This window comes from Chrysochloris asiatica, unplaced genomic scaffold (assembly GCF_000296735.1).
Source record: "Chrysochloris asiatica unplaced genomic scaffold, ChrAsi1.0 scaffold00102, whole genome shotgun sequence".
In the NCBI taxonomy this organism is placed as follows: Eukaryota; Metazoa; Chordata; class Mammalia; order Afrosoricida; family Chrysochloridae; genus Chrysochloris; species Chrysochloris asiatica.
Genome location: NW_006408620.1, coordinates 4,926,349 through 4,953,493, shown reverse-complemented (window position 1 = coordinate 4,953,493; position 27,145 = coordinate 4,926,349). Strand labels below are relative to the sequence as shown.

General features: G+C 48.5%; 1 protein-coding gene across 1 annotated transcript in view; it reads left to right on the top strand.

The window, feature by feature from the left end:
- The window catches only part of SNX29 (sorting nexin 29), a 567,324-nt gene that overhangs the window by 108,667 nt on the left and 431,512 nt on the right, over positions 1–27,145 (top strand). The window contains exons 11-12 of the mRNA XM_006867206.1: positions 22,410–22,473; positions 24,990–25,118. Coding sequence (XP_006867268.1) covers positions 22,410–22,473; positions 24,990–25,118 — 193 coding nt within the window. The remainder of the gene's footprint in view (positions 1–22,409; positions 22,474–24,989; positions 25,119–27,145) is intronic.

The window sequence follows — 27,145 nt, the reverse complement described above, 5'->3', positions numbered from 1 at the left end:
GGCTGCCCACGTGGGAAGGCCACGTCCAGCTCTTCTCAGATTCCACTTTCTGCCAGACCCCTGGGTGGCCGGGTGTGTGATTCCTGACGTACAAGTCATTCTCTGTTAAAGGGGGCCGTAGCCAATTTTTGGAGTCTTGTTGTGACGCTGTGGAATAATGTAAGGTCAGCAGTTCAAATTCACTAGCCACTCGTAGGAAACCCTATATACGGCTGCAATGAGTTGGAACCGACTTGAAGGCATTTAACAAAAACACTCAGCTTTCAGGGGCTGGCTATTTACTCTTCAAGCCACCATTTCCCCCCTTTGTTGTTGTTAGATGCCATCGAGTCAGTAATGACTCCTAGCGACTATGCACAATAGAACAAAACACTGCCAAGTCCTGGTTCAACCTCACAATTGTTGCCACATGTGAGCCCATTGATGCTGTCATTTTGCCAATCTGTCTCGCTGGGGGTCTTCCTCTTTTTCTCTGACCCTCCACCTTACCAAACATGACCCCCCCCCCCACACACACACATCCCCACCCTGAGGGCTTTTGGTAACATCGTCTTTCTTTGCTTGTCTCCAACACTCATTCTTACTGAACTCTGTCAGACCCCCTCCTTTCTTTCCAGGTCAGCAGCTCTTGAAGAGCAGGGACTGGATCAGAACCAATGTCCCCACCATCACCCCTCTGTGTTTGGGTACCATCTTGCCCAGTGTTGAGTACCTCCCGGGTGATCAGTAATTGATGGTTGAATTGAACAGAACAGAATCACAACAATGAGTGGACCTTCCCTGGATTAATAGCCGTTGGTTAATGCTCAGCTTCTAACATAAGAGTTAGTAAGTCAAACCCATCCAACAGTGCCAAGAAAGAAAGGCCTGGTGATCTGCTTCAGTAAAGATGATAGTCAAGAAGATTCTGTGGAGGAGTTCTGCTCCTTAGCACGTGGGGTCTTCATGTGTCAGAATCGACTTGACGGCAACAGTGTTTGCTTTACAGCTGTCAATAATCCGAGCCCCTGCGTGGCCTTTACTTCCTCCTGGGGCTCTTAAGGAATCTCCTGTTTTACACAGGACAGTGGAGTGTGAGAGAGCTTGTTTTAAGTGATAGAATCAGGTACTGATGGAGCCGTGAAATGAATTTAGCTGTGAACTTTTTTAAGACCCAAGACTGATTGTTAGCTCTGGAACGCGGCTGAGAAGTGTATTAGGAATTTCTGAAAAGGAAGGGAAGAAGGGAAAGGTCACTGTTGACCACAGAGACTTTCCTGTTGATGGATCAATTTCTTTCTTAAAGAGGATGAAGATGTTCCTTCAGCTAGCTGGCAGGCAGGCCTGGCATGGGAAGGCCAGGCTCGTCTTTGGCAATCCTTGGGACAAGAGAAGCCCCCCGGGAGAGGGTGGCATTCTTGAATTCATTGAGAGGATGAGGGTGAAGTTCAGAGAGGGAACCACCATGCTTCAAAGGCTGGGAGGCCAGCCCTGACACTCCAGGCCCCAGGGAGACTTGGTGTGACTTGGGTAGGAAAGGAAGACTGTACCCAGAGCCTTGTAGACCTGGGAGTGGGAGGAGTCTAGTTCCAGTCCCACACCTTCACATGTCAGCCTTGGAAGTTTTGTGCAGGCTCTTCTTGGAGGAGATCTCTGCATGGTGCAGTTGCTTAAACGCTCAACTACTAACTGAGAGCTTGGCAGTTTGAACTGACCCAGAGGCTCTTAAGGACGAAAGACCAGATCTACCAAAAGGTCACACCTGTGAGAGCCCTTTGGAGAGCAGTTCTCCTCTGAGACACATGGAGTCACATGGGAAACTGGTATTTGTTTGTTTGTTTGTTTAAGGTGACCTCTAGCAGGAAAGGACATCGTGCTCAGTAAAGTAGTGGGTCAGGGAAATGAGGGGACTCTTTGCTGAGATGGATCTGCGCAAGCACACACCGGTGACTGTGAGGATTGTTCTGTTAACACATAGGCCACCGTGGGTCAGAGCCAAGCTGCCCAGCAATCACACCAAAAGTCCACGGTTGACATCAGTGTGTGCTCTGTGTGTGCGCTGTGACAAATGCATGATGTTGTGTGCCCACCATTACCGTCTGTGCCCTAGGAACGTCCCCTGCTGCCCTGGGCTCACCCTGCCCCGGCTCCCGAGACAGGGTGGTCGGGAGGCATTGTTTGTTTGTATCTGCTCAGCCAGCCCCAGCCTCATCTCCTCGTGGATTCAGGCAGCCAGTCTTCCCATCCGCTTCCTGCTTTTTGCTGCCCCCATGGGGCTCTTAGATTAGTCTGCTTAAAGATGAATTTAGTTCCTCGGAAACACTATACAAGGTTGCTATGAGTCGGAACCAACTGAGCAGCACTTAACAATGACAACAACAACACGAGGTAGAACTTGGAGCAGGTTTTTTCTTTCTTTTCAGATGAGTGAATTTTACACAGATGACTCAGGCTGTAGACTGAGGAAAATAGAAACGGGTTTTCAGTGCCACCCCCACACCCCCACCCCCTACCCCAATTGTACTGAGCCCGGTGATAGGAAGGAGGCCCAGGTGTGAGGGGTGAACTACTGCATTTCTCAGGGACTTCCAGAAGGTTCAGTGGCTGCGTTTCATACAGGACTCCAGCACCCAGCTGGGTCCCTTCAGCAGAGCCTGGTGTTGAAAGATCATCAGCCCCCTTCCTGCCTTTGGAGTGCAGGCTTGAGACCAAAGAAAGCATGCCTGGTGACCAGTAGCCAGTGGCGGTCAGAAGTACAAGTGTTGGTAAGGTGGACTGGCAGCGTTTCTCTCTGGCTTTTGTAAGCAGCTCACAACACCTAGTGTGTGTGGTTGGCACTAGTGTCCCCTCTGTATGCGTTGCTGTGACAGGTGCCCTGGGAGAGAGATGGGGGCTAGGGGTCTTGGGCCAGATGGCAGTTGTGTGAGTGGATGAGGCCCATTCGCTCACTCCCCAAGCCCCTCACACACTCCTCCCCAGGCAGTTCCTAGTGCTCTTAGGGTGGCATCTGAATTCCTACACCTGCACCCACGGGTAGAGTACACATTGTTGTTGTTGTTGTTGTTAAGTGCCGTCGAGTCGGTTCCGACCCATAGCGAGTACACATTACGCAAGGTAAGTATAAGTCAGCCCGTGTTTACCTTGCTTCTTGGGTACTCCATCCCTGTGAGAGATTGTAAATTTGCAAGAGGCTTTGATTCTGTGGGAAGGTGCTGAGAGGTTCGGAGAGAAACAGGCCAGTCAGAGCTGGAAGCAGAATCTTGGATGTGGTGAGAAAAACGTGACGTTGTTCACTTCAGATGAATAAGGAAGCATAAGTCAGCCGGTGCTTACCTTGCAGACTGCCTAACTCACCCTGGCCTGCACAACCTGCCTGGCACACCCCTGGCCCTGTTCCCCTCCCCCTTCCTCCCTCTTCTTTCACTTATTGCTCTGAGGACTTGGCCCAGGCCAGCTCTTCTCCAGAATGTTCTCCTCCGCCCACCACACACTGGCCATCCCCAAAGGGCTCTTACTTGATTAGCTTTCAGTTTTCACCTCCTGACCACCCCCTCCTCACACATCAGGCCCTTCCTCCTATTCCCCTCAGTCTGTGGCTCTCTGCCCCTCAGTGAACTGAGTCCCCAGTTCAGTGACTTTGGGAAGCAGTTGAGTGAATGAATGAGGACACGCCAGGAGGGAACAGCTTCAGAACAGGTTTGTGGTGTCTCGAGCTGCCCAGGATGGCAGTGGGAGCAGAATTTGGCCACCTCTGGTCCCCTAAAGGAGAAGTGGGTGGAGCTAACTCATAAAAGGGGGGTGCTGGGCCGGTTGAGGTGTGGACAGTACATTCCTCTCAAAGCTGGTGTCCAGTGGGCCACCTCTGCCATCTCCTGTCTCGATTTTAGGAACAGCAAGCCTGGACCTTCCTTCCTTCTCTGTGTACCCTGAGTTGTTTGTGGGATTTGGGGGACCACCTACATGCATGGTGCTAGGTAGCTGAGGGAATAAGTTGAGCAGAGGGCCCACTTTATCCTTACCTGCTACTTCACAAATGCCTGGTCTTCTGCTCTGAGCAGTTGTACTGAGATGCCCACCACCAGGTTTGAGGTCCCTGGCCCGAGTTATCACTTGGTCTCCGTCCCCACCCTCCTCTGTCCTTCATGGGGTCCTGTCAGCAGTGAGTCACGTGAGGAACCAAGGCATCCCAGGACCTGCTACTTTGAAGTAGAAGAAAATGCTGTGCGCCGGGTTCGCCCAGAGAGGAGGCTTTTTCTCAGTCCCTGGCTGGAGGAGGGGGTACAGTAGGAACCACTTGTCCGTTTTCCTGAGAACATCCAGTCCTAAGCCCCAGTCACCTCCTTAGGCTTGGAGCTTGGTGGATCTGGAAGGAGCAGCCCCTTTGAAGCTTCTAAATTCAGAACACAGATGGAGAGAAGGCTCTTGGTGAGGAGACAACCAGGCATGTATTGGCTGCACAGGGCAAGGCAAGCCAGGACCCTCTCCAGGTGGCAGCTAGCCACACATGTTTATTGAGGTCCTACTTGGAGTCCTGGTGTGGCGCTGCAGGATAAAACACTGGACCGCAAGGTCAGTCTGAACCACAAGGTTGGTGGATCACACCCACCAGCCGCTCCTTGGAAACCCTATACAGGGTCACTATAAATTGGAACTGGCTTGAAGGCATGTAACACCAACACCAACAACTAGGTGTCAGGCATTGTACTAGGCTGGATCTGATGGGTAATCTAGGAGCTTGTACAGAATGTACCACTGAGGGGGCTGTAGACACTCTAGCCGATATCCACAGGCAGCCAGTCCCAAGGAGGACAATCACTGGCTTCATCTTGTAGAGTCCAGGGAAGGTCCCTTGTAAGAGAGGGGACTGCACTGGGCTGCACCGGTGAATGGGGAGTGAAGGTGGAGTAAATCCATGGACGTTAAATCCCTTCAGTGTTGAGTCCTTCCCCCAAAGAGAGAGCGTGTGTGTGTCGGGGTCCTGAATGTCATCCTGGTCACGGATCAGGTGTCTCACTTGTTCTTGGGGCAGCTTGATGTACAACTCCTGTCCCCTTCCTGCCAGATGAAGGGCTGTTAGAGGTGGTCTCTGCTCTTGAACCCTTGATAGCATTCAGCAGCAGTGACAGAAAAACATGAAGTTTAGATAGCATGGGGGACACCAAGTGTGGACTTGCCTTGTTTCCCTGACCCGTCCTGTGCTGTATTCCTCAGAGTGTCCCTTCACGTCTCGGGCTCTCACTTACTTCCTAAGACCTCTCCCTCCCCCATTCCTGTTGGACTGAGCCTCTTAGCACCCATCTAGAAGAGAAGCGAACTGCCTCACAGTTTCTATGGAAGCTGACTGCCACATCTTTCTCCCTTGGAGCTGCTGAGCACTTTAACCATGGTGTCACCAGCTCTCCTTTAGACTGGAAGATTAGTGTCCATAGTTTTGCTTTTTTCTCCCTAAGTGATGATGGAAGAAGCAACTTGAGAGCTGACAACTGAGACACATACTCTCACGCCAACTCTCAGTGTATGGAACACCTTTGTCCATACCTTTGGAGGTCGACATCATCTTAGGGATGAGGGAACTGAGCCTCAGAGAGGGCAGTGGCATCCACACACCTGCGATGGTGCAGGAGGTCAGGTAGCGGAGCCAGGCCTGTAGCCAGCCCACCGTCACTATGGGAGCTGGCGCCCCATCTAAAGACCTGGCGCTGGTTTGTCAGCAGTGGCAGGGCGAGAGCAGGGTGGTGCCCAGTCACTGTGACTCAGTTGGGTGTGCGAGCCCCCTGTGCCCTCTGAGTGGCTGTGTGCTGTAATTAATTGCAGATTCAGTGTGTGAGTCTGCTTGAGAATTGCCCATACGCAAGATACCACAGCCTGAGGGTGCGAGGAAGCTGTGCTGCTTCATGCCCTAATTATTTCTGAGCATTTCACATGCAATTAATCTTCCTTGCCATCAGTTAACCCCAGCACTCCGCTGTGCATGAGGCCAGTCACAACAGATGTTGCATCCCAGCCCTGGGGCCCCGACAGACTCAGTTTTCGATGGGCCAGGGTCACATTTCCCTGGATGCATTTGGCCAGTTGTCCAGCCAGCACAGTAGGAACAGATGATGGGGACGCTGCATGTGCCGCGTTTACTTGAAGGCGCCAGGACGCAGAAATGCTCATCTGTCACTCCTGATGAATCACAGCATTTCAGAGCTGAGGAATGTAAGAGACCAGCTGGTCTACCTCCTCATTCTGTGGCCTGAGTTATCTGAGACCCACGGTGTGAAGTGTCTACAGTAAACCTGGCCAATGAGCACCACGGCTGGGATCCGAACTGTGATCCCAGAACCCTTGTCTGTCACTTTTCCATGCCACCACTCATCTTTGCATATGATGCCCTTTTTTTTTTCTCTCCATCCTTTGGCTGGTTGCATTAACTCTAGTGCCAGCTCAGTGACGGGTCTCCAGGTATAACGTGTGAGGTATGGCTCATTTCATTGCAAGTGACAGAAACTAGCTCAAAGCTGCTGAAGTCAAATAAGGGAGTTTGCTGGTTTGCAGGCCTTGGGGTCCTCGAGGACTCTGCTAGTTGAGGAAGAATGGGGAGAAGCTGGCTAGCACATGCCCATTATTCTGGGCCACCTTCACAGCCTGTTGAGGCTTTGTCTCAGATTCAGTGGCTATCTTGAGAGTGTGGATTTTTTGTGGGAAGTGTCACTGGTGCTGGGGGACAGCACATGTCTCAGTGCGTATGGTTGTGGGCTCTGCTGCTACCTAGCCTGCCTTCCGATCCTGCTTCCTTTGTTGGTGGTGATGTGAGAGACCGTTGTGCGATGGTGCAGAGATGCTCAGAGGGGTTTCTTGGATGAGGACCGACAGGTCTGTTTCTTCTGCAGAGCTGCTGAGTGGGTTTGAACCACAGCCTTTTTGTTAACTGCTGAGCGCAAACCCTTTGAGCCACCCGGGGGCCTTTGTAATCTTGAGGAATTGCTACCGTTCTGTGTCTCAGTTCCCTTACCTATGCAGTGGGTTTAATTCAGATACCTCCTGGAGTTGTGTTGAGGCTTTAATGAGCTAATTTCTTTTTTAAAGTTTTTATTGTGAATTGACTGATAGTTTACATGGGAGAACATTGGTTTTATACTCATCATTTCATTGCAATGATTGCAATCTCCTCTGTGCATCATTATTCAACAGTATTTGCTTCCATTTTCTCTCTCTCTCTCTCTCTCTCTCTCTCTCTGTATACACAGAAACACTCAGGAATATATAATCACTTAAACAACCAAAGGGCAAATTCTGTAATCCTGCCTCCTGGCCACCAGCGCTCAGTCTTTCTCTTTCCATGAGTCTAGAGTCCTCGGCTGTTCTATCTCTCCATGTCCTCATCTCTGCCTTCATCTCTGGTGTGTTGCTGCCTTAATGAGCTAATTTAAGCACAGCGTTCTGCCTGATGCCTGACACATGGCATGCACTCTGTAAGTAGGCGTCAGGAAAGTTACTTCACTCTGGTTTTCCACTGGTGGATGGCCATAAGTCTCACCAGTTCCACAAAGTCAGGAACTCACTGGTTCCTTTATTACAAGCAAACCTGGGTCAATCCTTCAAAGGTGGCATTGGATGAGTGTGTGTGCAAAGGAACAGGCAGCTAGATCGCAAGGCCCTGGCTCTCACCTCTCTCCATTTTCCGGTTGCGGAATGCTCATTCTGTAGTCTCTTGGTGGTGCAAATGGTTAACTGTAACTGAAAGGGTGGAGGTTCAAGTCCACCTAAGGTGCCTTGGACCAAAGCCCTGGCGATGTGCTTCCAGAAAGATTACAGCTGTTGACACACATGGGACATTTTGAGTTGGAATCCACTTAATGGTAACTAGTCATCAGTTATGGCTACCCTGTGTCTTCTCTAGGGTCGCTGTGTCTCCTTTAATGCCCTAGCCTAGCCAGGGATTCTCAGTTTCTTGAAACACATCTCAGACCATACTACAAGAGTTGAGAGGGCTTGCCTGAATGTTGATGGGGAGTTGGGACCCCTGTACCACCGTTCTCCTAAGGGGGAAGCCACCCACAGACTCCCCCAGAGGCTGTCCATCTGGCTGGCTCTTGGTGTCAGATTGCCTGAGCTGTGTCTGGCTTCCATGTGTGACCTTGTCGAACAAATTATTTAATCTCCCAGAGCCTTGGTTTGCACATCCCACGTAGCAGTTTGTACCTCTAGGGAGGGTTGTTGTTGTTGTTAAGTGAGGTCGAGTGGGTTCCGACCCATAGCGACCCTGTATAGGGTTTCTGAGGGATAGCTGGTGAGCTTGAACCACCGACCTTGCAGTTCAAATGATTTTGCAGTCTGGCACATTAACCCACAGTTCCGCACCAGGACTCCGGGGGGCGGGGCGGGGGGGTTGTTAGGATGGTTGAATCAGGCAACATAGGTTACGTTCTTTGGATGCTACCAGGCACATAGTCGGAACTTTTGAATGTTAGCTACTGCTGTAAAATGTGCTGCATTATCTTCAGCTTGTAGGCTCCCCCAGCCCGGGTTCCCGCTCTTCACTGCATTATTATCAGCTGAAGAGCTTTAACAAAAACGCTGGTGCCCAGTGTGGCTTAGAGTTGGATATACTTGATCTGTGGGTTCATGCTGTCTGAGCTCTGGGATTTTACAGATAGCTCCCTGGTGCTTCTGATATGCCCCAAATGAACCATCTTCTTCCTGTGGGTGCCCTCATCTGCTCTGTCCTCACATGGTTAGAGTATGGGCAGATCCAGAGAGCAAGATCTCTGGGGGTCAGGGGCTTTCCTGAGAATCAATGTCGGGAGAGTTGGCCTGTTTCAGCAGAGACCCCTTTCTCCATCCACAGCCAGAATCCAACACCACCACAAATCAGCATCTACAGGTGGATGCACCAGGCACAATGGCTTCCTCTCACCTCTTGATGAAGATGTTATGTGAGCACCAGGGATACTTACACAATCCTGTCAAAAACCCCCTGGCCCCCAGAGAGTTGGTGGTTCAAACCCACCAGGCGCTCCAAAGGGAGAAAGATGATCGCTATGAAGGTTGACTACAGGGTAGTTTATACACTGTCCTCTAGGGTCACTGTGAGTTTGACTAGACTTGGACAGCAGCGGTTTTGTTTTTGATGGTGCTAAATGGACTCAGGCTGTAAAAGAAGTAGAATGACTTTTTCAAAGAGCTCACAATGCTTACCTTTGTGATTCTCCCTCTGGATGCTGCTGATCAAGCTGTTCTGTAAGGAAGAGCAAATAGGCTGTGTACTTCCTGGCTTTGCATTTCCCCCTACCATTCACCTAATACCTGTATTCCAGGTCTCATCTTTACCCAGGCACCCGATGGCTTTCTGCTCACTTCTCAGGCCTTGCTTCCGTACACAATTTGGTGCCTAGCCGGCAGTGCTGTGCACGCTGAAGGAGCACTGGGAAGGCTTGGCGTGGGATTGATATGCAAGCTGTCCGCTCCCGCCATGGCGTGCTGCTAAGTCTTACCCACCGCTGTTTCCAGTGGTTCGCCACAGAAAGGACTCTGCACTTTTTAAAATGAAGCAAATCCTCTCAAGTTTCAGCCGAGAAACTTCTGCTTTCCTTCTTCCTCCCCTACCGCGCCCCACGCCCAGAATTTATCCTCTACTGTATCTGATGATTTAGGCTTAAAAATATATATATTGATGGCAAATCATAAAAAAAAAATTCAGGATTACATGGTTGGAGACCATGGCCCTTAGTCGCCCTTTGTGTCTGGAACTCAACTCACCACCGTGACTCAATTTTCAGCTAAAGAATAGACAGGTTCTGTAAGGCGAATAATAAACACTTCTGAGGCACTCACACCTTAGAATAATCAACCATCTGAGATCCAAGGGACAGTATTGATCCAAGGACAGAGTTAGGAAAGGAGACGGAATGGAAACCGGAAATAGTGAGGAAATGAAACGAGCGTTGCTATATTGTGAGGAAGAAACAAAACAGGTTTAAATTGCTGAACAGAAGGAAAACTGGTCTCCTCTGTAAACCTTCACCTAGTTCACAATACAAAGTATCGAAAGTATGTATACTTGACGCAAACATGGCGAAATAATTAGATTCCACCATTCTTGGGGCATAGATACTCATTATCCAAATTTCTGAAATGTTTTGAAACATGAGAAATCTTAAATAATTTACAAGCATTCCTCCTTCCCTGTCTTTATTGGTCTTTTTCCTCTGGTCCATTTTGCCCATAGCACACAGCAACCTTCAAAACAGATGCTGATTTTCTACTGATGGATGGATGGATGACGTTGGTGTTGTTAAGTGCCATCTAGTTGGTTTTGAATCACAGTGACCCTATGTAGGGCTTTTAAGGGAGCAGTTTGTGAGTTTAAAAGGCTGACATTGTGATTCAAACCGACCTGGTAGTCCAATGCTTTATCCCACAGCGCCACACCAGGGTAGATAGGCTATGAAACAGAGTGAACTGCATATACCTTTGTGTTTTAGCTGGAGAATAAATCTATTGATTGACTCTCGACTCTTTGATATGAAATGAGAACCAGACAGTAAAATTATTCAATATATTGCCCGTGAAACGCGTCACTATTGCACGTTGAGGGTTTACATTGTTGTTGTTGTTGTTAAGTGCCGTCGAGTCGGTTCCGACCCATAGCGACCCTGTACAGGGTTTCCGAGGGTGTAAATCCTTACGGGAGTAGAAAGCCTCATCTTTCTCCCGCGGAGCGGCTGGTAGTTTCGAACCGCTGACCTTAAAGTTCGCAGCCCGATTCGTAACCACTACACTACCAGAGGGTTTACATTAAAAAAAAAAAAATTCTTTCAGCTCGAGAAATGCTGAGCTTCTTCTTCCCTTTTGATTTTCTAACTCCAGGTCTTTGCGCATTTCATTATGATACTTTGTCTTTTCTAATTTTTTTTTTTTGAATTTTCTGTTCTTTTCTATTATTCCATTTCTTCCAGTCCCTTCAGCAGCTCTATACTTTAGATCAATTTTCGGCGTCTCTTCTGACATACGTTTTGTTCTTTTCCTTCCTTCCTTCCTTCCTTCCTTCCTTCCTTCCTTCCTTCCCACCCTTCCTCCCTTCTTCCATCTTTTAAATAACCTTTTGCTTTCTTCCTGTATGATTATCTTGGTGCCATTCCACAACTCTTTAGTGTCTAATTCATCAAATCTGTTCTTGAGATGGTCTCTAAACTTATGTGGGATATGTTAAAGGTCATAGTTTGGCTCTTGTGGACTTGTTTTAATTTCCTTCAGCTTCAGAATGTGGAGCAACTGATGGTCTGGTTCCATAGTTGGCCCTTGGACCTGTTTCGGGTGATAATATGGAGCTTTCCCACTTGTCTTCTTCCTATAAATTTAGTCAGTTTGATTCCTATGTATTCCATCTTGTGATAATAGCCTTTTATGTTGTTTAAAAATATTTGCAATGAATAAATCATTGATCTTGCAAAAATCTATCATGTGATCTCTAGCATCATTTGTATCAGTAAGGCCTTATTTTCTACTACTGACTTTCTTCGTTTTGAAACCAACCTTCACATTCCATTCACCAGTAATTATCAATGCATCTTGTTTGCATGTTTGATCAGTTTCTGACTGAAGAAGTTGGTAGAATTTCATTTCAAAGCTTTAGTTGATGGTTCATAAATTTGAATAATAGTGATATTAGGTGGTCTTCCTTTTGGCATATGGATATTATCCTATCTCAGACAGTGTTATACTTCAGGATGGATCTTCAAAGACAATTTTTTCCCTATGATAAAAGCTATCCCATTCCTCTTGAATTTGTCATTCCTAGTATAGCAAACCATATGATTATCAGTTTCAAATGACCAATACCAGTCCATTTCAACTCACTAATGTCTGGACTATCAATCTTTTTGCATTCCATTTAATTTTTGATAACTTCCAGTTTTCCTACATTCATACTTCATACATTCCATGTTCCAATTACTAATGGATGCTTGCAGCTGTTTCTCCTCATCTTGAGTTGTGCCCCATCAGCAAATGAAGGTCACAAAAGCTTTCCTCCATCTGCATCATCATGGTCAGCTCTACTGTAGAAGTCAGCTCTTCGTCAGTCATAGTTTGAGTGCCTTCCATCTTCTAGAACTCCATCTGACAGTAGTCTAGTGCCATTCCTAATGTTTTCAGTGGTTGGGTAGTGATGTCAGACGACACTTGCTTCCCAGGGATGTTGTGAGCGGTCACTGAGCGTGTGCCTTTCAAGAGCTTCCATATACAGAGGGTCGCTATGATTTGGAATCGGCGTGATGGTAATAGGTTTGACTTTTTAGGTTCTAACTTCTTGTGTGCCACTGTCAGATAAGCGCTGGACTGTGGACCACAAGGTCAGTGGCTCAAACCCGCTAGTTGCTCCTTGGAAACCCTGCACAGGGTTGCTATGCATCGGAAGTGACTGGATGACATTTAACAACAACATGTTTGACATGGAGGAAGCAGCTAGTAAGCAGCTAGGATGTGGAGGCCACTGGCCAGCTCAGCGCTGGGATCGTGCCTTTGGAACATTGGTCTCATCCTAACAAATTGCCAAGTAGAAACCTTGGGTGGGCAGAAGGAAAGGGGAGACCAGAGAAACAGAACAAAGTGCTACGACCGAGAGATTGATTTGGAAAAGTTGTTCTCTGGAATGCAGTTTAAGTTATCCTTTCTTTTGGAACATAAAGTAGAGAGTGAGTAGAAAGACTGTGATATTTCGTAGGGCGTTAAGATTGAAAAACGATGATGTAGGTTAAGTATCTGCATCCTTGGAAGAACGTTGTTTATTTCTGGGCACGTGCCCTCGTGAGCGCTATCTTTAAAAATAACTGAGTCCGGGCCCCAGGGGAGTGTTTGTAAAAGCTCTTTGAGGTCTTTGAGAGAAGATTCTATATAAAGCCAGGGATGATTACACAGATGTGTGTAGACGTGAGTATGTGCACATGCATGTCCAGATGTGCCACATCTAGGCACTGCATCACTGCCTCTTTAAGACTTGAGAAGGGAACCGAAGATCAATTTATTTCTGGCTAATGCCCCACTGGAGGGCCTTCAGTGGCTAAAGAAGGGGGATGTCTTGTGCCTCCTGCGAAGGGCCATTTTCATTCCTTACTATAGCAACTTGTGAAGGCCATAGTCGTCTGTGTGAATGGGCTAGTGTGTAGGTTAGATCCCTGGGTGCTGGGGGGTAAGGGTCTGCTCTGCTGGTCCTTTTCAGATTTGGGGCTTCTTGAGTTTAGAGTCCAGGAAGGAGGGTGATGGCTTGCTTGGCAGGCTGCCCTTGTGTTAATATCATGGTAATGATGTGTGAGGCTCTGTATCTCCACCCACTAACCCCTCCATGTAAATCACATTCCCCAGACACTTATTGGAAAAAGCTATTTGAGCCTGAATCCCTTCACAGGCTGTCAGTGGGGCAGGAAATTGCAGCTATGAACCCCATAGTTAACATTCTCTGGTGTGAGGCCTTGAACTTATTATTAGATGCTGTTGACGTATCTGCCCAGCCCAGCCCAGGCTCCTCAGTTCCTGGAGAGGAGGGGCAGGCCTGGAGGGGCAGCATGCAGTCTTTCACTGGTTTGGTAATTCATTGATTTCATTCTGTAAGGTGCTGTGCTTGGTCACATGACTGCCAACGTGAATGGGCCAGAGCCTGGACCCCCAGGGTCTCACAGGCTGACACTCAGGAGAAAAATTCTTACTAAAGGGACGGAACACTGTATGTTCATCACATAGTGGAAACTCAGCAGAAGATTGGTTCTGTATGACTGTGAGGACCCCAAAACCAGTCATGTTTGGAGGACCAGGGCAGAGGGCCCCTCTGGAGTCCAGCATTAGCTGGAGGTTACCATGTGGCTTTCTGACTCTCCCTACTGCAAGCCACTGTTTTTATTTTCTAATATTGTTGTTGTTAAGTATTGTCGAGTTGGTTCTGACTCATAGCGACCCTGTATAGGGTTTCCAATGAGCAGTTGGTAGGTTTGAAGTTCCGATCTTGCAGTTAGCAGTCTATTGCTTATCCTACAGGGCCACACCAGAACAATATTTAATTTTATTTCTGGTGAAAATATGCATACACAGCAAAACCCAGTCGCCTTCCATAGCTTGTAGCCCCAGTGAGGTGATGGTGGGACCATTCTCCACACGTGTCCACGTTCTCCTCCGTACACGTCCATCGATGGACGCTCCCTGTCCCCAGCCTTCTCGCCTATGCTTTGTTCTAATTATGGGTCATTTGGGCTCATCTGGATAAATCTTCAAACAAGTGCAGTGCTCAAGGGTACCTACCGATGTTCATGTTCTGTGGTAGATCCTTACGCAGGTCACTGAATCACACCTGTGGGCCCCCCCCCCCCCCAGGCCTTGGGAAGAAGTTGTGAGAGACGGAGAAGGAGTTTGGTGTGTGTGACAACAGCTGGTGGGGCGGAGGGGGAGGAAGAGAGGAAGTAGCTGCCATGCTCTTGTGCATGGGGTCTGGGGCTCAGGAGAAATCCTGAGTGGGTGGAGCTACCAGGAGTCCGCAGGGCGGAGACTGGTTGAAGCCCTGGGTGAAGGACCAGTGAGGGGAGAGAGAGCAGAGGCAAGGGGACAACTAGACAGCCCAAGGGAGAGACTGTCACTCTCCCAAAAGGAAGTGTCCTCTCAAGAGCAGGGATGCCACCCCCATGCCTGAGGCAGTAGCTGTTTCACTGCCTTTTTGCTTTGGCTGTAGCTTGATTGGCAGCCTCCTGCCTGGGGACAGTGGCTGATCCCTCACAGGTGGGCACAAGTGTCAGGTGGGCCACATGTCTCAGAGCAGAGCGCCCTTCCAGCAAGGGGGCATGGAGAGAAGCACTGTGGACACACCCCTCACACGGGGACGTGGACTCTTTTTTCTTTTTTTAAATTAAGTTTGAACATCGGCTTTACACCATCGTTTCATTGCAATGATTACAATCTCCTCCGTGCATTATCATTCAACAGTATTTGCTTCCATTCCCTCTGTGTTTTTGTTTTGGGTAGGGGGTGGAGGATGTACACAAAAATATTCAGGAATATATACTCATGTAAACAACCAAAGGGCACATTTTCAAGCCTGCCTCCTGGCCACCTGCACACAGCCTTTCTCTTTCCATGGGTCTTGAGTCCTCAGCTGCTCCCTCTCTCCAGGTCCCCATGTCTGCCTCCATCTCTGGGGTCTCTGGGGAAACAGATCCTTACAGGCGAAGAGCCGAGAGTAAATACTGCAGACTTGGTGGGCCAACTCTCTGTTGTAGCAGCTCCACTGTGTCGTGTGGGGTGGAAGCAGTCATCAGCAACTGTGTCCAGTAAAGCTTGTTCCCACCCCCTGCGAGGAGACTAATGGGGAGGAAGTTGGTGTTGGTCCAGGATCCTAGAGCTGAGATGTGATGGGTCTGGGATTTGAACCCACATTTGATTAGGAAACCCATGAGCAGCTCTGAGGAGTGTGGAGTCTCCACAGATAACAGACCGGTTTTCTGCGAGATTGGCCACTGCTGCGCACAAGTTAGCCTTTGTGGCTCAGTGGGTAAAATGCTGGTTCAAAACCACCAGCCACTCTGTCGAAGAAAGAGGAGGCTGTCTGTCTGTCTGTTACTGGAAAGATTGTCAGCCTCGGAAACCCAGTGAAACAGTTCTGCTCTGTCCTCAAGGGTCGCTGTGAGTCAGGGTTGACTCGACAGCACTGGCTTGGGCTTGGTTTGTGCCAAAGTTAAATGCATACATATATGTACAGCAGCATGCATGGTATCATTTTGTTCATGGTTTTGCTGTTTGGTTTAATGCTAAGAAAGCCCCATTCCTGACCCTAAATGGCACTGATGGCTGACCTTGTATTTATACAGTTGTTTTACTGTTTGATTTCATATATTTAAATGTTACCCTGTCTAGAGTCTGGGTGGACACATGGCAGAAGTAGAGATTGCAGTCTCGTTTCTTGCTCCTAAAGTGGTTCTTTGCCCTGGCAACCTTTCTGGAAGAATCGGTCCCTTCCAGTCCTGATGGGAAATGCTGCCTTGTAGCCCCAATCGATGTCTAACAGTTCCGCCCATGTACTTGGCTGGATTTGCAGTTTAGAACCTGGACAGTTGGAGGTGGATGGTCATTACCCTCCAGTCTCAGGGAGGGGAACCCACACTCAGCCTTGTAGAAATGCCGTTGGGAATGCGCATGTGACAGAGGAGAAGACAGTCACCAAGAGAGAGACTAAACCAGTGATGGGATGTGCAGAGCTGGGGGAGGAGCGGGGCCTGTGCTCCAGTGTGTGCTCGGACTTGGGGGAGTCTCATGTGTACTTGAGGTGAAAACCCACTCTGACGTTACCTACCAGCTTGACTTCCGAGGAGAGTCAGCCACCAGCCAGCTTGGCAGCAGTATTAAATGGGTGTTAAAGCCTGTCGGATGGCCGTTGCTTGGGGGACACCAGCTCTCTGTCCATTTCCTTTCCTGCCATTAATGTTCCACGATAACATGAGTCTCCTTTCTGTGACAGAGTGGTCAGAAGAGTCTCACTATCTGAGCATTGCTTTGTGATTAAAAGTGTTGTCATAAGTCACCTTGATGTGGACACACATACAGGGCCATGGTTCAGGAGGCTCCAGATGCACAACACCCCGACAGGTAAAGGAAGGGGGTGTCGGTACCCACGGTGTCTCCCAGGTGGCATCTGTGCAGCGTGATCTGGGCCCCTCTTGGACATGCCATCAGGAAAGACCAGTGGAAAAGTCAAAACCACCCAGAACAAAGCCACGGCCGTAGAGTGGATTCTGACTCACAGTGACCCTAGAGGACAGGGTGGAACAGCTCCATGCTTAGGGTTCCTGAGGCTTGTACATTGTCATAGGAGCAGAGAACCTCATCTTTGTCCCGCACAGAAGTGCCGACCTGGCTGTTAACAGACCAAAATAATAAAAGAGGGTCTATGAAAATGAGGGATGCCCTCAATGAGAGATGGATTGACAACAGTGGATACAAACATACCTACGTTTATGAAGATAGCACGTCACCTGGTAGCGTGGGTTACCTCGTCACCATGCTTGGGAACTGACTCACAGCTGAACTTGGAGTGGAAATTTTAGGCAACTTTTGACTGTTCTCTGTCTGAAGAGCATTCTTCTAGCTTCTGTGTTCCCTTGGGAAATAGCCCCTCCTGCAGATTTCTTCCTGTGGAATCTGAAGTCTTCAGCAGCTAGGTCCAGGTGGCAGTATTTGGTATCCCCACATCCCAGGCCATTCATCTAGTGCCCTAAAAAGCCCAGAACAAAGGCAATTTCTCAGCCTCCTCAAAGTGACATATCACTGCTAGGTCTGATTTCCCAGGTTGCCCACAGTGGTCTTGTTTGACACTTTAGAAAATGCTATTATCTTGTCTACTGCTCTGGGGCACAGACTGATTTCAAACATTCCTTTATATTTCCCAGGGTTGGGGCACTGCTTTGTAGCTGCTGTAACCCCTGACAACAAGCCCAGTTTCAGCAGCCTGTGCTTGGAGCCCTCACCCTCACTCCCTGCTGTCAAAGGGAAGGAAACCAGTGGTAGCTACCAGTGATGGGCTGACTGGCTACTTTGTGCTGGTCACTGTGCTGAGCACTTAAAAAATGGGATGGGACACTAATGGAATTGTCCATGAATTTTTTGAAGGCCTCTTATATTCATTACTTTAAAACATTTTTATGAGATCATCTCTATGAGAATCCCATTTGAGGGAGAAGGAAGTAGGTGCTCAGAGAGGTTGGTAACCTGCTAAAGGTCACCCAGATCTGGAGGCAGGGTTTGAACCTGGGGACCCAACCACCTCTCTGTGACTCGCTGCAGTCCGTGTGCTGAGCTGTGGGTACCTGGCAGGTGCGTGCTGTTGAGTCTTACTGCCATCCTACAGAGTCGGCATCATTCCCGTTTCGCATCTTGCCAAGGGGAAAACCCATTCCAGGCTACCAGCCAGTAAGTGGCCCAAGTGTGATTTGAACTCAGATCTGCTTGCCCTGGGGTATGTTGATGAGAGCTTTCCATAGGTTCCACTCATGTCCTTGTGATGAAAGCTACTGGAACCCCATCTGACCTTGTCTTGTCCCCTTCATCTCCCACCCCTGCCCACTCCACCCCAGTACCTTGTTCTTCTCCAGTTCTTGGCCCTGCCAGGACACTTTTGTCAATTTCAGTCCTTGAGAGATGGGATAGGCAAGGTCTGTTTGGTTTCCCTGTTCTTACAGGGTGGTTTCTGAGAACTAAAACAGGACATGTCAGGTGAGGCTACATTGCTAACCAACCCAAACCAAACCCACTGCCGTCAAGTTTGTTCCGACTCGCAGCAACCCCATAGAGGGTTTCCCAGACTGTAAATCTTTGCGGGTGATCTTTCTCCCTTGGAGAGGCTGGTGGGCTTCAACTGCTGTCCCTGTCGTTAATAGTCCAGTGTTTATTCTACTGTTACCAAACTCAAGGCGTTCACCACCTGGTCTCTAGTTGAGAGTGACTTAGAGTCATGTGTATCTAAGCGCAGCAAAGTTTTATTTATAACAAGCAAGGGCAGGTTCTGACTCATAGTGACCCTGCATATGGTTTTTCCAAGGAGCAGATAGTGGGTTTGAGCAGCCATGCACCTCGACTGAGCACACAACGTGCGGAAGCTCTGGGGACAGCATCATGTCTCAGGAGAAGATGGTCACAAGCCCTTCCATGTACTGCAGTTCTATGAATGGAGGGCCCAGTGACAACCTGGGTCTGGGTTCAGAGAGGGCTGCTTGGAGGGGCCTCAATAGCTGAGTTGGGGTTTTTGGGATTGGGAATGGGGAGCGGACATGAGGGAAGTTGTCAAAAATCTATGAAATGATACTTGTTGGATTTGCATCTTACTGAGGGTAGGGGAATCCCAGGTCTGCATGTGTGCCCGAGAGCCCCTTAGACAGGCAGTGTGCTGGGACAGCCAGGTTGTGCTGCCATTGGGGTCAGGCAAGGATGGCCCACCATATTCCAGGGCTTATGGAATGACAGAGTGCAAATTCACAAAGTCCTGGTATGCCACTGCAGGATGAAACCACAAGATCAGGGGTTCAAACCCACTAGCTTCTCCTTGGAAATCCTATAGAGGGTCACTATGAGTCGGAACCATCTCAGTGGCATTTATCAGCACCAACAAAGTTCATGGGCCTGAGCGCTCCCCCCTCCCCCAGGAGTGGTGCTGCTGAGCTGAGAGATGGGGGATGCTGACAGGATGCTCCGTCCTGTTCAGCCCCGGGCGCCCCCTCACGGAGGATACACACTGTGTACTTTGTTTCCTTTGGGTTTATTCTGTGTTGATCCACTGCAAATCGTTCATTCCTGTCCATTACCGGTGCACTCGCTGGGCTGCTCCTGAGCAGAGATGCACATTTGATCAGGAGAGCCTGGAGAAGAGGGAGGAGGGCAAGCTGTATGATTAAGAAGAGACTTCTGTTTCTTCCAGCTTTCGATTGTGGTTCTGCAGGCTCCTCTTCCTGAGCCCCAGCCCCTGTGTGAAGTTTGGGCATTGAGCACCCCAGTGGAGAAGACGACCGCATTGGAAGATTCAGATTCCAACAGGCCTGGGAGGGAGGGAGCAATTTCCCAAGTCTTGGTTCTGTATTGGGGCAGTAGCCTGGCCGCCTGCTCTGGATATTTCTAAGAGAAGCGCCAATGCGATGTTATTTTGCCTGTCCTCAGTAATACTTGGAGTCCTGGTGTGGCGTTGTGGGTTAATGCTCCAGACTACAAAGCCATTTGAACTGCAAGGTCAGTGGTTCAAACTTACCAGCTGCTCCTTGGAAACCCTATACAGGCTCGATATGGGTCAGAATTGACTCGACGGCACTTAACAACAACAACAACAGTAATACTTGAAGGCTGATTTTACTCATGGCTGAGGTGGTATGGAATAAGTTCCATTTTTTATTTTTTTCCTACATCTTCATCACTACTTTCAGCTTGATGACGCTGTTGTTGGTAGGTTCTGGCGAGTCAGTTCCAACTCATAGGAACCCTGGATAGAATTCCTTGGTAGTGGTTTGGATTACGAGTTGGGCTGCTAACCCCAAGATCAGCAGTTCGAATCTACCGATTGCTCTGTGGGAGAAAGATGATGCTTTCTGCTTCCATAAAAGATTTTCAGCCTCAGAATTCCTATGAGTCAGAACCGACTCACAGCACGCAAACACCACCACCACCATAGGGTTTCTGAGGAGCATGCCAACTGTGGGTTCGCAGTGCTTATCCTGTTTGTAAATTGTTAATGCCCCTGCTGCGCTCATTCCTTGGCCTTGCTCCACCCCATCTCGTTGCTCCTCTGATCCTCACAGGACTGGTAGCCGGGGCTGGAGGCTGGTACCCCCGTAGCCTCTTTGTGCTCTGGAGAAGCTCAAGAGAGGCTGGGGCACTGGGCTGAGACCCTGAGCTAGGGCTCGGCTTTCCTGACCCAGTTCAGAATGACAAGTCAGGCAGACTGGTGGTTTCTGGTAGTCATATGTAAATGTATATCCTTGTTTTCACTGAGGAAATCTTCCTTTAGGGATATGCCTGCCTTACCAAAAAAACTCCAAAAAACCAAACTACTGCTTCCTAGTTGATCTCGACTCATTGCCGCCCCATAAGGACAGAATTGTTGTTAAATGCCGTCGAGTTGGTTCCTACTCATAGTGACCCTGTATAGCATTTCTGAGGACTGGTTGGTGAGCTTAAGCTGCCGACCTTGCAGTTGAAACCGACTTTGCAGTCCAGCTCATTAACCCGCAGCACCACACCAGGACTCCATAGGGCAGAGTAGAGGCTGTGTAGTCTTTACAGAAGCAGACTGCCACATCTTTCTCCTGCAGATCAGTTAGTGGGTTTGAACCGCCGACTTTCCATTAGCAGCCCACTAGTTAACCCGCTGCCCCAGCAGGTCTCCTCGAACCTTCTTTGTTGACTCACGGTGACCCTCTATAGGGTTTCTGAGGAGTAGCTGGTGAATTCCTTGGGTAAGACTAAAATTCTAGGGGAGTTTCCACTTTTCTGCATCCACATGCGCACCTGCTGTGTGTCAGGCCCTGTACTGGGTGCTTGGGGGTGGGGTTGTGGTTGAAGGAGGGCTAGAAATAAAATAGCCAGTAGTAACTCTACCGCTGTGGACTTGGGAAGCCAACCAGTTGCAGTCCGCTTGACTCACCAATGGCACCGTGTGTTTCAGTGTAGAACTGCATGCATCCATAGGGTTCTCAGTGGCTGTCCTGTTTTGGAACTAGATCGCCAGGCCTTTCTTTTGAGGTACCTCTGGGTCCATTTAAGGAGCCCTGGTAGCGCTGTGGGTTAGATATTGGGCTGCTAACTGTAAGTGCCAGAACCGTGGTTCAAACCCACCGGCTATTCCTTGGGAGAAAGACTAGGCTGTCTGTTCCCATATAGACATATAGTCGCAGAAACCTTGTGGAACAATTCTGCTGTGCCCTGTAAGTCGGAATTGACTCTGGCGGTGGGTTTGGTTTTGCTGGGTGTATTTGAACCCCCAGCCTTCCAAGTAGCAGCCACCCAGGCACTCCTAAGGTGGAAGCCAGGCTGGAAAAGAAGACCAGAAGGCAGGTAGGAACAGAGTGTTGGCTGTTTACCACACACACTTGCTAGATTTGTGCTGCGGTTTTGGCTCCGAGCTTCCTAATAGCCAATTTCAAGAGGCAACCTCACATCACAAAGTCTATTAGGGAAAAAGAAAACAAACAAAACCCAAAAAAACGGCCTCTCCAGGAAATTCCCTCCCTCCCACCCCCCAAGATCCCTGGTCTGGAGATCTGAGCGATATGGAGAACAGTTTCTTAAATATGTAAATCATGATGACAGTTAGGTTGGTTGTAGGTTAGACCAGGGAGCGCTGATTTAACGGGTTGTTTTCTGTCCGTGAATGCTTTCATAAGTTGAAGATACCTAAAAGAGTAATTCTTACAAGTGATTACAGACTGTGTGTGTCGGAGAGATAGTTCTTCCCTTCAGAGTGTCACCTGTATCCCAACTATCGGATGTCAGTACAGGGAAACCACCTGTTTTGTTGAAGTTGAGTATTTGTTGCCAGCATGTAGCCAAATGTCACTTGATCTGCTAAGCTGACCAACAGCTATAACGTGGAATGAATCATTGTTCAACACCAACCTTATTCAGTAGCAGAAGCTTAGGAAAGCACTTAGAAACTGCAAGTGAGTTTTTCTCCTAGCAGCTGAGTCTGTTCATCAAGGAATAGACACATTTATTCTGAGCCTTCCTTACCGTTTTGTGTGGTCAATAAAAGAATAATGGACTGTTGTCATTGGCTCCCTGAGGCAAGACTTTACTTTAGGCCCTTTTTTTTTTTTTTTTTTTTTTGGAAGTGCATAGGAACCATGTCCAGACAAGCTATATATTCCCAAGAAGCGAGGGGACGATGGACCAGGTGAGAACGGGAGAGTTCATTTTGTCTCTGCTTTTCCCCTTAGATGAGCTACGGCAAGCCATCATGGCCATGATGAATCGGAAAGACGAGCTGGAGGAAGAAAACAGGTAGCGTGCTCTTTGGACTTGAGAAACTCTATTCTACGTCTGGCATGGAGAAGATATAACAGATGGTACAAATTTCGTTTTGCTGGTGAAATTGTGATCGATGTCTTTGTACTTTTGGCCTGGGATGTACCACCTGAGTGTGGCTTGTGGGGAAGCCAGGAGTGAGACCCTTACAATCATGACATGACCTCAGACAGACGTCGGAGGGTTTGCCCCGCCTGCTGCAGGCTCTTGAATGCCTCAAGTCTACCATGATCATGGAGACCTAGGGCAGAATGAGGAGTCAGGCAGGCTGGTTCCTGGAAGCCATATGTAAATGTACATCCTTGTTTGGATACACATTTGGATAGTGACAAGCCTCATTGCAGATACTGAAAGGACAATGGGTTTTATTTGTCTTTTATTCCCTTTTGAATCCAGTGCCCCCGAGTGCCCATTGGCACACTGCTGCCATCTGTCCACCTGAGGGCACATCAGTCTTCTTGCTGTGGCATCAATGATAGAGGTGTTGGTCGACAATCCTCAACTGACCTAGGAACACAATTTGGCTGCCTTCCTTGGGGCTGGGCCTGGTGTGTGTCCGTGTCCACGTGCCGTGTCCATGTCTGCGTGTCGTTTCCGTGTCTGCGTGCCGTGTCCGTGTCTGCGTGCTGTGTCCGTGTGTGTACGTTGTATCCTTTCAGTCCTTGTGGGAATTAGAATTCATGGTGGTACCCAATCCTGAAGATTCCTTTTTTAAACATTCTTTGGGACTTTAGTTGCCAAGCTTCTCCTTTACCTTTCTGGGAACTTATTAAAACAAGCAAGCCTACTTCTCTAAGCCAACAGGGTGTTTTAAAAAAATTGTGCTAAGTATGTGTGGAGCAAAACATTGGCCACTTCAGCATTCTTCACATGTGTACGTCGTGACATTAATTGTTTCTCATGTTGGTCAGCTACCCTCCTTTCTCTTAAAAGTTTTTTTTTTTTTTTTAAAAAAAAAAAAAAAAAAATGGAATCTTGAAACAGGGTCATTTTCCAACTAAAGGAAGCTTTCAACAGAGAGCTCATAGACATTGGAGGAGTTTTTCTCCTTGCTCCAGTTGGAGCTTTTAACTTGGAAGAAGCCTTAGGGTTTTGTCTTACCTTGAAACCATCACAATGTTTGTGTGTGTGTGTTTGTGTGTGTGGGGGAGAGAGTTGGTGTGGGTATGTGGGTGTGGAGATGTGGGTATGGATGGGATAGGTATGTGTGTGGTGTGGGTATGGTGTGGATGAGTGTGTGCGTGTGAGTTTGGTATGGTGCTATGGTTGTGGCTTGGGTGGGCTGCGTGTGTTTGAGGGGTGGCTGTGGGAGATTGGTGTGGTGGTGTGGGTGAGTGTGTGTGGGAGGGAGTTGGAGTGGGTATGGATGGGGTGAATGTATTTGGGGGTGTGTTTGGAGGTGAGTGTGTGTGTATGTGTGGGAGGGTGGGTGGTGGTATGGGGGTGGGTTTGTGTGTGTGTGAGTGAGTGTGTGTGGGAGGGGGTTGGTGTGAGTATGAATGGGGTGGGCGTGTTTGGAGGGGGTGGGTGAGTGATGTAGAGTGTGGGTGTGGGTGAGTGTGTGGGAGTTTGCTATGTGGGTAGATGTGGGGGGTGAGGGAGTGTGTGTGTGGGGGAGGTTGGTGGTAGTATGGGTGTGTGTTTGGGTGGGGGTGAGTGTGTGTGATTGCTGTAGGTGGGTGGGAGTGGGTGTGAGTGCAGGTGAGGGTATTTTGGCAGGTAGATGTGGGGTCAGAGTGGTACCAGGCTTCAAGAGGAAGCTGTTTCTCAGCATCCTTGGGGAACAGCAGTACTAGAGAAAAGCCCAGTTTACATTCTGTTGCCATGGGGCAAATGTCCTATGGATTTAGTCTGTGGACTCACCCCAGTTGGTGGTTTTTTAGAAACAGCTGCCTTAGGCACGGTGAGGTCAGTGGTCAGCTTCGTTTCATGGTGGGAACTTCTCCGTTTCTCTCTGGGCAAGCTGCTGCTTTCTCCCTTTTCTAAGACAAAGAATGGCATGCAAGCAGACATGTATTTGCAGAGTTAACAAATACAGGACTGAAAATACAATCTATGACACACATCTGTTTGGATGCCTCAGATGGTTCTCTTGGCCCCTCCTGGCATCCCTGTCTTGGTTAAGTGTCCTGTCCAACATGACTGGAAAAAATAGTCTCTGTTTAGCATGCTGCACCCTTGAGTGGATGGTCTTTACTGGGACCTAGCTGGGATGTGCTGATTCAGCATTTGTCGCTGATTGGAGCTGATGACCTGCCCCCTCCCAGGCTGCAGGAACACAGAGCCCAGGCCACGTGCCCGTCTCTCAGGTCCATTCCTTTGAGGCTCCCTGACTGTAGTATGGGATCTCCTTAAACCAAATAGCCCAACATAGACTTCAGTTCTGGTTTCAGTGGAGTCTTGTGGAAAATGAGCAGATGAGGTCTTGCTGCATTCGGTAGATGACTATGTTCGGGGCATAGTGTCTGAATGGATGGGTCCTCTCTTCCCAGATCGCTGCGCAGCCTGCTAGACGGTGAGATGGAGCACTCAGCTGCACTCCGGCAGGAGATGGACACACTCAAGAAGAAAGTGGCGGAGCAGGAGGAGCGGCATGTGGTGAAGGTCCAGGCCCTGGCCAGGTAGGGCCCTCGAGGGATGGAGAGAAGTGGGCAGGGGAAGCTGCTGGAACCCTTGTCACCACACCTTGTAATCAAAAACAAACACAGAACCTGACAGTGGCGTGGCAAATGGACAGAACATTTATGTATTTGGAGTGTCATTTTTTAAATAACTTTTTATTGTGAATTGAGTAAAGGTTTATAGAGCAGACTGTAAGTTTACATTCAGTCCATCATGCACTGTGTTTCATTGTAGTGAGTATAGTCCCCTCCATGTACCATCCCTTAATGGTTATTAACCTCTTTTCCTTTTAACTCTTGCTCTCCTCCCTGACTTTCATTTTTCGTCTGCCCACCTCCCTGTGGTTGTAGGTTGCCTTGCCACCACCCAAGTTAACACCTGTCAGCCATTTGTTGTTGTCTACCGTCCGAATAGGGAACTCTGGTAGCATAGTAGTTATGAATTGGGCTGCGAACTGCAAGGTCAGCAGTTCGAAACTACCAGCTGTTCCACGGGAGAAAGATGAGGCTTTCTGCTCCCATAAAGATTTACAGACTCGGAAACCCTGTACAGGGTCGCTATGAGTCGGAACCGACTCCACGGCACATCACCACCACCACCACAACCTCTGAATAATTCTCCCTTCTTCCACTGGAGGGAACCATCCGAGAATGTTACTTTTCTTGGCGTTTTATTATAGTGGTCTCATATGATATTTGTTCTTTTGTGATTGACTAATTTCACTCAGCATAATGTCCTCCAGGTTCATCCAGGTTCTGGGGTGTTTCGCAGATTCATCATTGTTAACTTTTGGTATTGCCTAGTATTCCATTGTGTGTAGGTTCCAATGTTTGTTTGTACACCAAGTAGGGGGATTCCTGGGTCCTAGGAATGTTCTGTATCCAGCATTTTGAGACTGTACCATTTCCCATAGTGCTTGCATCATTTTACTGTCCCACCAGCAGTGTCCCAGTCTCTCCACACCTTCACTGACATTTGTTGTTTAAAAAAAAAAATTTTTTTTTCACTTCTAAGTTGAGATGATTTATTTGCACTTAATTTAACTTATTTCTTTGAATAAAATACATTTGTGCACTTGGCTCAAAATGCAAAAGGTACAAAAGATTAGACTATGGAAATCTCCTCTTTCCACCCCCAGCATCCCAATTTGGTCAGTGTTCCTGATTCCAGGGATGACCCATGCTTTGTTGGTGGTGACTGCCCAGTGGATTTCAGCTCATAGTGAGGCCATGCAACCTGTGGGGATAGATGGGTACATGCGCTTTTCTTTTCTTTCCTTTCTTCCCCTTCTCCTTTTGTCCCCTTCTTCCTAAATGATAACTGGTACCGTCTGTTCACGTTCCATCTCGGAGATTGTTTGGATGTACACGGACTGCCACCTTCTTTTTAGTTGTTGTTTGGGGCTGTTGAGTCACTTCTAATTCATAGCAACCCCTGTGCAACAAAACACAACTCTGCCTGGTCCTACGCCATCCTCACAATTGTGCTTGAGCCCATTGCGGCTGCTGCTGTGCCGATCCATCTTGTTGCAGGTCGTCCTTACCTTCCACCAAGCATGATGTCCTCCAGGAACAGGTCCCTCCTGATAACATGTCTGAAGTTACAAGAGATGAAGTCTCGCCATCCTGGCTTCTAAGGAGCATTCTGGTTACACTTCTTCCCACACAGATTTGTTTGTTCTTCGGGCAGTTCCTGGTACTTTAACCAAATTCTCCTACACAACAACTAAATTCTGTCTAAGGTGTACACCATCACAGCATGGTCTGTACGGAGTAAAACAATACACCACAGTCTCTACGGGGTACACCAACAAAGTACAGTCTCTACGGGGTACGCCAACACTGTACAGTCTCTAAGGTATATGCCAACACTGTACAGTCTCTAAGGTGTATGCCAAAACAGTGCAGTCTCTAAGGTGTACACCAACACTACGCAGTCTCTGATGTGTACACCAACACTGCGCAGTCTCTAAGGTATATGCCAACACTGTACAGTTTCTAAGGTGTACACCAACACTGTACAGTCT